At 37.2% G+C, this 15,440-nt stretch overlaps 2 protein-coding genes across 2 annotated transcripts; both read left to right on the top strand.

Moving 5' to 3' along the window:
- The first annotated feature begins 1,361 nt into the window (after nucleotides 1-1,361).
- On the top strand, nucleotides 1,362-5,904 carry LOC100627206 (olfactory receptor 5I1). The gene is made up of 2 exons (XM_003354392.3): nucleotides 1,362-1,407; nucleotides 4,922-5,904. The coding sequence occupies exon 2, from the start codon at nucleotides 4,960-4,962 to the stop codon at nucleotides 5,902-5,904; it is 945 nt and encodes a 314-aa protein (XP_003354440.3). The 5' UTR covers nucleotides 1,362-1,407; nucleotides 4,922-4,959.
- Nucleotides 5,905-6,776: 872 nt separating this feature from the next.
- On the top strand, nucleotides 6,777-12,214 carry LOC146405177 (olfactory receptor 5W2-like). Its single transcript, XM_085010065.1, has one exon. The coding sequence runs from the start codon at nucleotides 11,228-11,230 to the stop codon at nucleotides 12,212-12,214; it is 987 nt and encodes a 328-aa protein (XP_084866191.1). The 5' UTR covers nucleotides 6,777-11,227.
- The last annotated feature ends 3,226 nt before the right edge of the window (nucleotides 12,215-15,440 follow it).

The following is a 15,440-nucleotide window of genomic DNA, read 5'->3' on the forward strand; positions in this document are numbered from 1 at the left end:
CTCTGTTACTAAATTGCCCCAAATCACAAACTAAGTCCAATATCCTGTGCAAGAATCCCACAGTAAATAAAAAGGAAAAATAAATTCAGATTTTAGCTTAGCATAAAATGAAAATTTTATTTCAGTAGTTCAAACTTCCACATTGTAGTGGAGTCATTAAATTCTTGCCCTGAGAAACAATTAAATTAAATGAAGTTGTCTGACCATTTTTCAGTCTTGATTTGGAAGTGAATTTTTGCATTGGAAATAAATTTTGACAAGATTCCCTCTAAGTTTCTGCAAACAGAAGGGTAATTAATTCTGTGCTGTGAAAAAAAAAATTGTAGAACCTATAATTTTTATAGTTCTACCAATTGCAGCTAGCCCTTAAATATCTTCGTTTTACTGGAACAGTCATACTCAATGTATGTAAGATTAATCAAGTTGATGATGAGAACCTGTATTTACTAACTGGGATGGTTTTGCCTCACTCCCATGTTCTCAGGAATAAGATGCTTATTTATAAGTTCTTCCATCTTCTCAGAAAACAGCTGCTGATAACAAGCTCTATAGAAGCTTCCACTGGGCTCATACTTCAACCCCCAACATATCAACTTTCAATACTGATAATATCAGGTAAAATTTTTTTGAGTTTCCATGTGGTTTTTAAAATAATGTAAATAATGATAGTTACTTTTTAAAATGTCTGATCTATTTACAAAGAACTTCTACAATATAATGGTATTTGTAGCACCATGGATGGACCTAGAAATTAACATAATAAATAAAGTTAGATGGTGAGAGACAAACGTGCTATCACTTACACGTGGAATCTAAGAAAAGGCTACAAATGGACTTATTTGCAAAACAGAAACAGACTCAAAGACTTTGAAAAACTTATGCTTACTAAAAGGGACAAGGGACAGCCAGGGGTGGGAAGGATGGACTGGAGTTTGGGATGGAACTGTTCTCAAATTAGGTTGTGATGATGGTTGTACAACTATAAATATAATAAAATTCATTGAATTTAAAAATAAACAAAAAACAAAAACAAAACCAATCTCCTATGGGTGGGCATTAGGGTTATTTTTAATTTGGGCCAATATATAAAGAATATTCTGCAATGAACTCTCAAAATATAAAAAAAATAATAACCTCTGCAATAAAGAGGGGGTAAGATTTCAAATATCATTAAAAACAAGCACAAGACTACTGAGCAAAATTGTTTAGTCAAACTAAGACTAACAGGGTTGTTACTATAATTATCAAGGTATTCAAAAAATAATTCACAATGGTAGTAACCTGCAAATTATTCCCTAGGAGCACCTTGGAAATGAGCACACTTGGAGCCCTTCGATTATTAGGTCCCCAATGGTGTGAAAATGTATGTTAAAGTCCTTGGTTCTATTGGTGAAATTATTCATCTAGGTAACTGGAAAGCAGCTCCTTCCTTGGTAAGTAGTTTTGGTGGTTACCAGATGGCTTTATTGGTGCAGAAACAGGCTTTTGTGGATCTGAGAGCAAGAACCACTGATTTGGTCTAACAGCTAAGAAACCACAAGTATCAGGTAGTATTGTGCCCACAAAAAATCTAGCTTGTACCACTCTTTCTTACATAGCTTCCACAGGGATCTGAAACACTTGTTTAAATAAGATTTCCTGCTACAGATAAGAGAACTGAAGCAGTGCTGTCTACTGATAGTTTCAATTAATTTATTTTCTGTTCTAACATGGTTTTATTATATCTTGGGGAAGAATTTAGAGAATCACAGCATTCTGATTGGTTCTTTCTGTTCATTCCCTTTTAAAACAAGAATCCAAGTTCCACCAACTTCTACTTTTACCATGTGCTCCTCTTCCCTCTCCCGTTTCTCTACCTGCAATTCTTAGGCTACATGAAAGCTCAGCACAAGTCCCCAAGAGCAATGCTCTGTGTTTTCAGTAAATATGTGCATCATTCCTCTCTTCCTTCAGCCGCTCTGTGCACTTCAGCCTGTCTCACAGTGGCCCCACTATTGATGCTCTTACAACCCTCGTGTTGCTCTCAGGAGCTCTGGCTTCAGATACACCTGAAGTTGAATTATGCTTGTCACCTACTAGCTGCATGACTTGGAACATTACTCTAAGCTTCACATTCTTATGCACAATATGAAATTAGTAATGCGAATCTAGCTTACAGAAAGCCAATCTAGAAGTCAGGAGCTTGAGGTCCAAACCTGTTTTCATTACATCTCAGCTCCCAAACTCTTTGTGCCTTGATTCTCTCATCTGTAAAAGAAAGATGATAATGGTAGTAACTGCATTGTAGTTTTGTTAGATTTTTTTGGTGATAAGTAAGTGGATTACCTATTGTGTGTTTAGAATATTGCATTTCACAGCATAATCATTATAAAATGGTAACCATTATTAATAAAACTTTGCAACACAATGCTAATCATAAACAAAGAATAAGAGCAGTGGAGCAGTTAAAACTAATCCTTACTGTTTACTTACTATGTGTCAATCTGTCTGAAGTGTGACAACAATAAGGGATAGATCGATAGATTGATCGATCAATAAATGATAGTTAGTTGATAATTTTCCTAATTCAACCCATATAGCAGCCATGTGAGATATTTGTTGTCATTATCAAATCTCCCCTGCTCCCATAAATTAGTACAGATTTAAAAATATATATTATATATGCTATATATGTTATAGTACAGATATAGTAATATATAATACAGTATAGTACTATATGTTATATACAGATTAAAGTAATATAACCATATATATGATATATATTATTTTAACCTGTATGATAATGTATAATACTATACTGTACTGTATTTTACATTACTACATCTGTATTATAACATTATGAAGCATATATAAAAATATATTTTATTCTGTACTATACTAATGAAAATACATATCTCACATGGTTGCTATATGGGTGCAAGACCACACAGCCAATATGTGGCCAACATGAGATTCTAATAAAATTCTTATTAACGCTAAAGTCTGTTCTTATCATTTATAAATACCCTGATTACTTTGAAAACAGGCAAAATAAGAATGAATTAATTGCTAACCTAATGTAGTGTCATTCTGAGGCCAGAAGTCAGCACACTGACTCTTGTGATTCTCTTGGGCTTCTCTGTGCCTACGCCAAAGGGCAGTTTTAATGATTAGAAGATTCTGGAATGATGACGTTCTTAGCACTATCACCGACACAATGATATCTACATAACTGAGAGAATGACCTGTAACCATTCTGTTCTGGCACACTGTGGCAGCACTAACGTAGCCCACTGGATATTGTGTTCACTTTTTTTTATGTATTTCAAGTCCATTCTTCAAGGTTTTTTTGTTTGTTTGGTTTTTGTCTTTTTAGAGCCATACCTGCAGCATATGAAAGTTCCCAGGCTAGGGGTCGAGTCAGAGCTAAAGCTGCTGTCCTACACCACAACCACAGCCACGTGGAATCCAAGTTACTGTCTGCTACCTGCACCACAGTTCACTCACGGCAACGCTGGATCCTTAACCCATTGAGCGAGACCAGGGATTGAACCCTCATCCTGATGGATACTGGTTGGGTTCATTACCACTGAGCACAGCAACGTGGGATCCAAGTTACTGTCTGCTACCTGCACCACAGTTCACTCACAGCAACACTGGATCCTTAACCCACTGAGCGAGACCAGGGATTGAACCCTCATCCTCATGGATACTGGTTGGGTTCATTACCATTGAGCCACAATGGGAACTCCCCATTTTTCAAGGTTGAGATAAAATTTATTGTAAAGTCAGATTCAAATCCCCCCACTCCCAGAAAATTTTGCAACACCAGAAGAAGGAATTGACATCATTCTTAGACTCATCACCCTGAATTATACTAACATATAAATCAATAATTGTTCACTATTTTTAATTGTTCATATATATCAATGATAATGCTACATAGTCATATTTTAAAAAAACAAAAGTTAACTTATGACTAACTTTTTGCCCACTTTAGACAACTAAAATTCATTGACTGCTTCCTAGAGGCCAAGAACTGTAATGAATCCCAAAGAGAAAAACATCTTGACATAATATCTTGACAGGATTTATGGAATTACACTAAGTTTTTTCCTGCCAAAAACACACTTACAGGATTTCCCACTGTGGCTCAGTGGTAACAAACCTGACTAGTATCCATGAGGATGCAGGTTTGATCCCTAGCCTTGATAAGTGGGTTAAAGGATCCAATGTGGCCCTGAGCTGTGGTGTAGGTCACAGACAAGGCTAGGATCTGGTATTGCTGTGGCTGTGACATTGACTGGCAATTTCAGCTCCAATTCAACCCCTACCCTGGGAACTTCCACATGCCATGGGTACAGCCCTAAAAAGACAAAAAACAAACAAACAAAAACAACCTTACAGATGATATTTACTGACTTTCTTTCATTTCATTAATATCACTTTTACTTTATATTTTTCAAAAATGAGCTTAAGTATATCTCATTACACCACTCCAACCACATCGGTCAAGAGTACAGAATACCACTATCTACTAAATCCTGGACAGAAAGAGCTATTTGTTCTACAGTTATTATTACAAAATGTTTAAATGTAATTTTAAATAATATATATAATTTCTTCATATCTTCATCCTGTTCATTATTTCCTTTAATTCTCTGGGTCAGCCTTTGAACTATATTTAGGATACAGAAAGGTAGGAAAATTCAAACATAATCGTGACATGTTTGTTCAGTGGAAGAACTAGTCATTAATCAAAGTCAAATAAAACCAGCAATCATGAGATATAACCAGTAATTTTGAAATATATTTCTCAGAGTTTACTTTTGGAAGAATGTTTGGGCTGGGATTCTTTATTTGCCAATTTGTTTGTTGAAACAATAAAGTAACCTTATAATTATATGCATTTTTTTCTCTTTTCATCACTATAATATTTTAGGATGATAGAATTCTCGTAAGAAGAAAACAACACAGAATATGGAATTTGCAGATGGCAACTATACCTTGGTGACTGAGTTTATTCTGTTAGGGTTTCCAACTCGCCCCGAACTGCAGTTTGTCCTGTTTCTCCTGTTTCTGACTCTGTACAGTATGATTTTAATGGGGAACATTGGATTAATGACGTTAATTAGGATCGATCCGCACCTTCAAACACCCATGTACTTTTTCCTTAGTAACTTATCCTTTGTAGACCTTTGTTATTCCTCAGTCATTGTTCCCAAAATGCTGGTCAATTTCCTCTCTGAGAACAAATCAATTTCCTACCATGGCTGTGCACTGCAGTTTTATTTTTTCTGTATGTTTGCAGATACAGAATCCTTCGTCTTGGCGGCCATGGCGTACGACCGCTATGTCGCCATCTGCAACCCTCTGCTATATACGGTGGTGATGTCTCGGGGCATCTGTCTATGGTTGGTTGTCTTGTCATACTTTGGAGGCAACATGAGTTCCCTGGTTCACACGTCCTTTGCGTTTATTCTGAAGTACTGTGATAAAAATGTCATTAATCATTTTTTCTGTGACCTCCCTCCCCTGCTTAAGTTATCCTGCACAGACACATCACTTAATGAGTTGCTTCTCTCCACGTATGGCAGCTCGGTGGAAATTATCTGTTTCGTCATCATCATCATCTCTTACTTTTTCATTCTTCTCTCTGTCTTAAAGATCCGCTCTTCCAGCGGGAGGAAGAAAACCTTCTCTACCTGTGCCTCCCACCTGACTTCAGTCGCCATCTACCAGGGGACGCTTCTCTTTATTTACTCGCGACCCAGCTACCTGTATTCTCCCAACACAGATAAAATTATCTCCGTGTTCTACACCATTATCATCCCTGTGTTGAATCCCTTGATTTACAGTTTGAGGAATAAAGATGTAAAAGACGCCGCTAAAAAAGTCTTAAGATCAAAGATAGATTCCTCCTGAAATATCAAGTTCCAAGACTCCTCTGAATCCTCACTTAACACAGGAGGAGCCTGCTGCAACCTTACCAGCACATACACTACATCTCCCGCAAGGGCTTTTATCAAACACTTGGTTTTTTTGTTTGTTTGTTTGTTTTTTCCTTCACACAGCCAAATGCGCTTCGTAGTCCCAGGATACGTGAAAACATTTTAAATTTTCAAAATTGCTTCCAAATAGTAGTTGGACCACTGTCTGACCATTAGGAGCCTGGAGTTCATGTTAGAATGGGTTGTAATGGATGTCTTAAGGGATATAGCAAATACTTTAGAAATGTGTGTGTGTATGTGCATGTGTGTGTGTGCACATGTGTGTGTGCACGTGTGTGTGCGCGCGTGCATGTGCTTTCATGTACAGACTATCTCCTTTACAAGATTACTTTTACAGGATTGCTAGATCAGGAAGGAATCCAGATTCCTTTGCTTCACAAGCCAGTGCTTGTACCCAGCTAGTGAGTTGCACTTTGAATAATGGACTCATTTGTTAACTGTGAAAAGGGGAGAACAGAGTACCTTTATCACTGATTGTTGCATGTTTAACTGACTAAATGGTGAGAATAGTGCCTGAACTATTTGAAGCACTTGAGGGATATTAAATATATATATATTTAATTAAAATGCCTATACTACAGGAAAATGGTGAGAGGGAGGAATATTAGAAAAGCTATAATACAAAATTAAATACATTTTCATAGGTGCAGTTTAATAATGTTGAACAAACTTCTATACCAAATCTGCTCCAAAATAATTTAAAGAAATTTTTCTAAGTAGCAGCTTAAAGAATGTAGGTTAATTGCAGGGCAAAGTATTTGTTTTCCTCTCTATATTTGATTTTTTTGTATATCAAAGTATTACTGAAAACGTGGAACATCCTTCTCTGGCATCTCAGAAACACTGTCAGCTACCACATATAAAACCTGTCTTCATGGGCAGATCAAAGTCAGACAACACCCATAATGTGCATTTGAAGACTGAACTTAGGGAACATATAGCATTGCAAGACATATTTCCCTAACTGATTTTATTATTATTATTGCTTAGTTGCCTCATATATCTTTTTTGGTGAGCTCTCTGTTTGAAATATTTCCCCATTTTTAAGTAGATTGTGCTATTATTTATGAGAATTCTTTGTATATCTTGGCTACGGATTCTTTGCCAGATATGTGGTTTGCTAATCTTTTATTCAGTTTATCTAGTAGTACATAGGAGTAATAATATTTTATAAAAATATAGAATAGTAATAAAAATGATCAGTGAAAAAATTTTTCTTCCTGCTTATATTCTATTCATACTACTTCAGTTTTCTTTTACTATATAAACATTATCCCAAAAGGCTATGGTTTAAAAAAATGACTACTGGCTTGTATTCTGCTGTTCCGCATGTTGAATGAGGTCATGTGTTATTCACTGAGGGACTAGGTTATGCTACAGGGTCTCTGTAATGGCACAATGATACAAACAGCTAGAAAGGTGGACTCACCTGGTTCCCTTGTTCTCTCCAGGTAGTCACATGGCCTGTCACATGGTTTATTCAGAAGGTTAGTTGGAATTCTTACATGATAGCTCATGGATTTCAGAAACTGTCTTATAAAGGCTAGACTCAGGGGTGACATCCAGTATTTCCTCCAATTTCTGTAGTTATAGCAGTTAAAGGATAGCAAAAATCCAAAGGGATGATAAATAGGCACTATCTAAGGAAATTCTGTTAAAAATACGTACTGCCAGTTTTAATCTGCCCAAACTATCATCATCCTGTTATAGAACTCTAAATTACATATCCCAGATTCTTTTATGAAGAGCTTTTAACATTTTATAAAAAATAATGAGTTTGTGTGTGTGATCTTTTGTTCTATGCTGTCCATGAACTTAGCAAATACGCTTGAACAGCACACACACAGAAAGGAGAGTGACAGACACATGAATCATCCAGGTCATGGTGAAAGCAGGGTTTGGTCTCCGACCTTTGGAAGTTGCCAAATCACACCCGACATCAAGATATTATCAAAGTAAAATAAGTATGGAAAATTTACTGCCAACTTTTGGGAAGGATTTATAGATGCTGAGGAAGTGAAACTTCCAGTACTCAATTTTGCCAAGAACGAATATGGATAATAGCAAGGTAAAATTATTTTTAGGGGAAAAGAAGCAGAACTCTGATTTTTTTTTTTAGAAAAAGTATTATCTATACCCAAAACTTTAAATCTTGGCACATAAGAGCCGTATCATTAGGAAAAGAAAAATCCAGTGTCTTTCTCTTGTTTTTCCACCACCCTCCATTTTTTAGGAGGCTTAAGTGCTTAAGAATAAATAAACAATGATCTTGGCGAATCCTTATACTGAGGGACTTCAGGAAATACCAAAAATAGACACTGATACCCCAAAAGCCTTAAATTCAGTAGCGATACTCCTTTATGAACAAAGTAAACATAATTCAAGAAAGAATGCAATAAGTGTAGAGCATGTGATAGAGTCATTAAGTCAGTGTAATACTCATGGATGCTGTCTGGTTGGAGTGTGGGAATAAGACAATGTTTGGTAACAAAAATAGCCCTTGAAACAAGAATGAATACGGCATCATTATTTATCACATCCCCAAAGTAGAAACAACCCAAATGTTCAGTCCTGAAACAAGAATGATTATTGCATCATTATACGTCATATCCCCAAAGTAGAAACATATCCAACTGATCAGAACAATAGATCCATAAATGAAATATTTTTCAACCATAAAATGAAAAAAAAAAATGGACACATGCAACCACATGGATGAACCTTGAAAACTTTATGCTGAGAGAAAGAAAGATGGCACACACACAAAACACATACTATGTGATTTTGCATATGTGATATGTCTGGAATAGGCAAGCACAAAAATCAGAATGTAGATTAGTGGTTACCAGGGTCTGAGAGGTGAGAAACTGGAGCAATCGCTAAGGGCTATGGGTCCCTTATTAAAGTGAAAAAAATATTCTGGAATTAGATAGTTGTGATGGCTCTACGACCTTGAAAATATACTTTAAAAAGTATACATGCTCAAGGGGTGAATTTTATAGTATATATATAATATTTCGAAAAAGAAATAATGCCACTGGAAGGTAGTAATACTCATGGTTATGGTGAAGGAAGATATTTCAAAAAGAGAAAAAACAAAATAAGCAGGAGAAAACAGTTGCAAATGATCAAGTAGAGGTCTATTTGAGTTCCATCATATTCCTACTTTCAATTGAGAAGGAGGTAACTGTGAATCATATTTTACAAATAATTCTCAGTTTTCTCCTTAACACAGATTGTACTGGTTGCCACCGTGAACCGCTGAAGTTCAGCCTTTGCTAAAGTTGTTTCAGTAATCATGGGGGAATATACAGAACCAGAAATATAATTAATGACATGTTTGCATGACAACAAAGCATAAGGAGAGTAGCTTCAGAGATTTAAATCCCAACTGTAGCTGGTAAAATAAAATGCCACCTGCCCATTATTCAGCTACCCATGGCCTCTTCATCTCAGGTAGGTTCTTAAGTCTCCAAAATTAATAATGTGGGGGGGTACTTTTTCAGAAAAAAAAATTTGAGAGATTTATAAATGAATCATTTATACTTCTTAACTCAATTTAAACACTGTAATTTTATGGCCACAAATAGTATTTTCTTCTCAGAACTGAAAGACTCTGATATTATTAGCATGAATACAATAGCATTTAAATAGTTACCCCTTTTTAAAGATTAATTTTATTAGTGTATATTTGATTTACAATGTTGTTTTAGTTTCAGGTATACAGTAAACTGAATCAGTCATACTTTTTTTTAACTCAAAAATCAGTCATACTTATAAATATATCCATTCTTTTTTCCCATATATGTTACTACAAACTTTTGAGTAGATTTTCCTGTGCTATAGAGTAAGTTCTCGTTAATCAACTATTTTAAGCAGTAGTGTGTATAAGTTATTCCCACCCTCTCAGTTCTTCTCTTCCCCCAATGGTTTATTCTAACATAGGTTTACTGAAAAGCCTTTGCTCCTTTTATCACTGGGAAAGTATAAACATACATTTAAGGGGTTTGTTGTTGTCTTACTGTAAAAGTAATGGAGGTTCCACATTACAAATAACATCATGTAAAAATTGAACTTCATGTAAATCATGTGTCATAGTTACTTTGCTCCATTTGGTGTTCCCATCATGGCACAGAAGAAATGAATCTGACTAGGAACCATGAGATTGCAGGTTCGATCCCTGGCCTTGCTCAGTGGGTGAAGGATCCGGTGTTGCCGTGAGCTGTGGTGTAGGTAGCAGATGCAGCTCGAATCTGGGATTGCTGTGGTTGTGGTGTAGGCCAGAAGCTACAGCTCCAATTGGACCCCTAGCCTGGGAACCTCCATATGCCATGGGTGTGGCCCTAGAAAGACAAAAAGAAAAAAATATATATGTACACATCACCACATTCCAGTTCTTATATGTCAACAGAGACATGCACAATGCAAACATGCAACACACATAAATAGGCACATACAGGAGATAGATAAGCCTAAATATTTCAGAAGCATTTATTACCACTTATTTAATCTCTATTTCACAATATGAAAGTCCTTTTAAAATCCAAAGAGATGTAAATGTCTGTGTTAAATAAGGTTGTTTTAACTTCTTTTAAGCATTGACCTGCAATAAGTCAAAAGATTCATACTTTGGCACCAGACAATTCCCACAAATAGGTGACAAAATGATAATACAGGTCTAGAGACCTGGCCAATATTACTTATTTCAGGTCCCACTAAATACTGAAAACAACACAAACCAAAACCAGAAACATAATTATTTTCATTATTTTTAGTCAATCATATGTCCATTTGTTCTGGAACTTATACGAATACTCTTAAAGCAATCATGTTTCTGAGACACCAAAATTTGTAATCATTTTTGTACCCATGTGAAAATCTTCATACATAGAAGGTGCTTAGACCCAGCTCATAACCAGCTAACACCTGTGTCTCCTCCATATAATTTTGAAAAGGAGAAGAGAGGTAAATTCATCCAAATTTCCTCCCCGAGGTAAGGCAAGTAAAGCCAGAGAAGAGTTATAGAAAATAACATATCTCATGAGTGACATGATTAGATTAGGTCAAATTTCTCAACTTTATTTCTCAGATAATTTTTGCTATTGGGGAAGAGACTGCAATGCCTCTTTAAACAGTGGATACATGACTGATAATTTTCTGAGTATAAAGACACTTATAGAAAGAAATCATATCCTGTCTTATGATATTTTGCAGATGTACAGAAATGTTACATTTGCATGTGTCATTGTCTTGATCATTTTCCTCAGAAGTTTAGACAAGAACAGAGAAGAATGGAGGCAGGGAATTGCTCCTCCTTGACGGAATTCATCTTCTTGGGAATTTCTAATAACACGGAGAATAAAGGGACCCTATTTGCCATGTGTCTACTTGTTTACCTGATTAATCTTCTGGCAAACCTTGGAATGATCACGTTAATTCGAATGGACCCCCGGCTGCACACGCCCATGTACTTCTTCCTCAGCCACCTCTCCTTCTGTGACCTCTGCTATTCCACAGCAATTGGGCCCAAGATGCTGGTGGACCTACTGGCCAAGAACAAGGCCATCCCCTTCTATGGCTGTGCTCTGCAATTCTTGGTCTTCTGCACCTTTGCAGATGCTGAGTGTCTACTGCTGGCAGTGATGGCCTATGATCGGTACAAGGCCATCAGCCACCCCTTGCTCTACACGGTCAGCATGTCCAGCAGGCTGTGCTCCCTGCTCGTGGCTGGGGTTTACGTGGTGGGAGTGGCAGACGCTTTGATACACACGACACTAGCATTCCGCTTATGCTTCTGTGGGTCTAATGAGATTAACCATTTCTTCTGTGATTTACCTCCACTTTTTCTCCTTTCCTGCTCTGATATACAGGTTAATGAGTTGGCATTGTTCACAGTTTTTGGCTTCATTGAACTGAGTACCATTTTAGGAGTCCTTGTCTCTTATGGTTATATAGTTCTGTCTGTCCTGAAGATCCACTCAGCTGAGGGGAAGTTCAAAGCTTTCTCCACCTGTGCTTCCCACCTCACTGCCGTGGCGATTTTCCAAGGAACAATTCTCTTCATGTACTTCAGGCCGAGCTCTTCGTACTCTCTAGATCAGGACAAGATGAGCTCATTGTTTTACACCCTAGTGATTCCCATGTTAAACCCTCTGATTTACAGTTTAAGGAACAAGGATGTGAAAGAGGCCCTGGAAAAGCTGAAGCTTAAAAGGTGGTTTTAAAAGTGTATCTCTCTCACACACACACAGACACACAGAGAGAAACACAGATGCTGTGGGGTTTGCATTTGTAACATTATTGTGCATGATGCAATAGAAAAAGTTGTATCAAATACTTCAAATTAAGAAAATGATTATTTGTTATAAACCCCCAATTTTAGAAATATTACTGTTCTTAAGTAAAGCTTCCCTCATTATGTATCAAGAATTTAGGAATTCCTGTTGTGGCTCAATGTAAACAAATATGACTAGTAACCACGAGGATGCAGGTTCAATCTCTGGCCTTGCTTGGTGGGTTAAAGAACCAGTGTTGCCATGAGCTGGGGTGTAGGTCGCAGACATGGCTCAGAGCCTGCATTGCTGTGGATGGGACATGGGCCATTAGGTGTAGCTGTGATTCAACACCTAGACTGGGAACTTGCACATGCCATGGGTGCAACCTTAAAAATATATATATATATATATTTCTATATGGCACTTCCTTTTTTGTAGAAAAGTTTCAGGAGTTTTCTAGTTTTGTCAATTTTATTGATCCATTCTTTCATTTAAATAGCAGTTCAGGAGTTCCTGTCGTGGCGCAGTGGAAATGAATCCCACCAGGAACCATGAGGTTGCAGGTTCGATCCCTGGCCTTGCTCAGTGGGTTAAGGATGCGGCATTGCTGTGAGCTGTGGTGTAGGTCGCAGATGCAGCTTGGATCTGGTGTTGCTGTGGCTCTGGTGTAGGCTTGCAACAGCTCCAATTAGACCCCTAGCCTGGAAACCTCCATATGCCATGGGTGTGGCCCTAAAAAAAAGGACAGAGAAGACAAAAAAAAAATAAATACATAAACAATAGTTCAATTACCTGAAAATTGTGTGATTACCAAGAGATCTTTGAATATTTAGGTCCCTTATAGGCTGTGGCACACACTGAAATTTCTATACTAATGAACATAAGTGAGTGCTAATAACAAGCATGAATTAACTAAACAGCTAAATAATATGTAAAAGGTTCCAAATCATCATAAAATTCAAAAAAAAATTGAGGGTTTTAAATCCAGAACAAAATCTACAAGTAGTGTATCTTTGGATGGATGTATTCAGTCTTTATCTGACAATTATTCCAGTTGGGAGATAAAAAGATAGTAGGCAGAGGGTATGATAACTAGACAGGTGTTGAGGTGGGCAAGCCTGTGTCTTCTTCATGTAAAGAAGTCATGTCTGCCAGAACACGGATGCAAACTGAAGGCATTATACTAAGTGGAATGAGTCAGACAGAGAAAGACAAATACTGTATGCCCTGCTTATGTGTTGAATCTAAAAAGTTTGAACCCATAGAAAGTAGACTGGCAGTTTCCAGGGTCTGGAAGGTGGAGGAAATGGGAGATATTTCTTGAAGCACACATATTTTCTGTAATTTGATGAATAAATTCTGGGGATCTAATATATAGGGTGATTCTGGTTACCAATACGGCATTATAAATTTGCTAGGAGATTAGATCTTAACTGTCCTCACCATACACACACCCAAAACGATAACTATGGGAATTCATCCATTTTTAAACTAACTTTATTGTCAAAGTCATTTCATAATGTATACATATATTGAATCTTCATATATGGAATCTTGTATACCTTAAACATGCTATTTGTCAATTTTATGTGACTAAACTTGGAAAACAAAAGAAACGAAGGTTATAAGGGCCAATGGAAAAAAATTTGGTAAGTTACATAATGGTGCTATTATTATCAATTATTGATTCTTCTGCCACTTCCTCAATGATAATTTCCTTCCCTTCTTTCTTCTTCTCAGCACTGGTTGAATGTCTCTCTTTTCTGTTTTGTGGTTCACGGTCATCTACCTAAAGCATGATTTTATTTCACCCTGTTTGTGAGCATTCTTTGCTAAAGACTGAGCATTCCATTCCTGTTATTCAAAACAGTCTGTGTTGTCTGGACCACAATACAAAAGTAAGCAAATCCATAATAAACTAAAACATCAGGGAGCTCCCGTCGTGGCTCAGCTGGGGAGTTCCCGTCCTGGAGCAGCAGAAATGAATCGGACTAGGGACCATGAGGTTGCGGGTTCAATTCTTGGCCTCGCTCAGTGGGTTCAGGATCCGGCATTTCTGTGAACTGTGGTGTAGGTTGCAGACGTGGCTCAGATCTGGCGTTGCTGTGGCTCCGGTATAGGCCAGCAGCAACAGCTCTGATTAGACCCCTAGCCTGGGAACCTCCATATGCTGTGGGTGTGGCCCTAAAAGGACAAAAGACATAAAATAAAGTAAAATAAAATACCAGATAACATTTTTTGAGTGTCCATTATATCTCATCAGCAAACTTAATAGAGGGATGGTATTTATACACACATATACACATACATCAGTATATATAATACGCATTGTATGCATAAAATTATCAGATATTTTGGAAAGTACATAAAATTGTGTGGATACTAAACTAATGGATCCATAAAGATATGTATATTAATTATACAAGGAGTAAGAGCTTTAAATTCTTGGTCTCTGAGTATTTCATTTGGTTTTATTCATGTTTCCTGAAGGCTAGAGTCCTGAATCTGATTATTCAAAACATGTAGATGTGGCCACCATATATTTGAAATACCACATAACACTGAAAGATATTCTCTTCTTTTTCTTTTTACCGCCAGAGCTGTGGTATATGGAAGTTCCTGGTCCAGGGCTGGAATCAGAGCTGCAGTTGGGGCTTATGCACCACAGCCAGGGGAACACAGATCCAAGCCACATCTGCAATCACATTACATCTTGCAGAAACACTGGATCCTTAACCCCCTGAGCGAGGACAGGGATTGAACCCACATCCTCACATAGACAATGTCAGGTCCTTAACTCACTGAGCCACAGAGGAAACTCCTGAAAGACATTCTTTTTTTTCTCTTTTTTAAAGTTGATTTACCATGTTATGATCATTTCTGTTGTTAAACACAGTGATTCATTTATACATGTACACACGTCTATTGTCTTTCAGATTATTTTCCCAGGTAGAGTTTCACACAGAATATTGAGGAGAGTTCTCCCTGCTCTACCTCAGGTCCCTGTTGACCAATCATTCCATACACCTCAGCGTGCAAATGCCAATACCAAACCCCCAGTCCCTCTCTCCCCCACCGTCTGTCCCTTTGGTAACCATAATTTTCTGAAAGACATTCTTAACTATCCATTAAAATTTTAAACACTAAAAACCACTGACACTTAGGTTTTCTCACT

Source organism: Sus scrofa, chromosome 2 (assembly GCF_054392235.1).
Source record: "Sus scrofa isolate SSC_HxYL_T2T_F1_AM1 chromosome 2, Sscrofa_HxYL_maternal_Yorkshire_Landrace_v2.0, whole genome shotgun sequence".
NCBI classification, from domain to species: Eukaryota; Metazoa; Chordata; class Mammalia; order Artiodactyla; family Suidae; genus Sus; species Sus scrofa.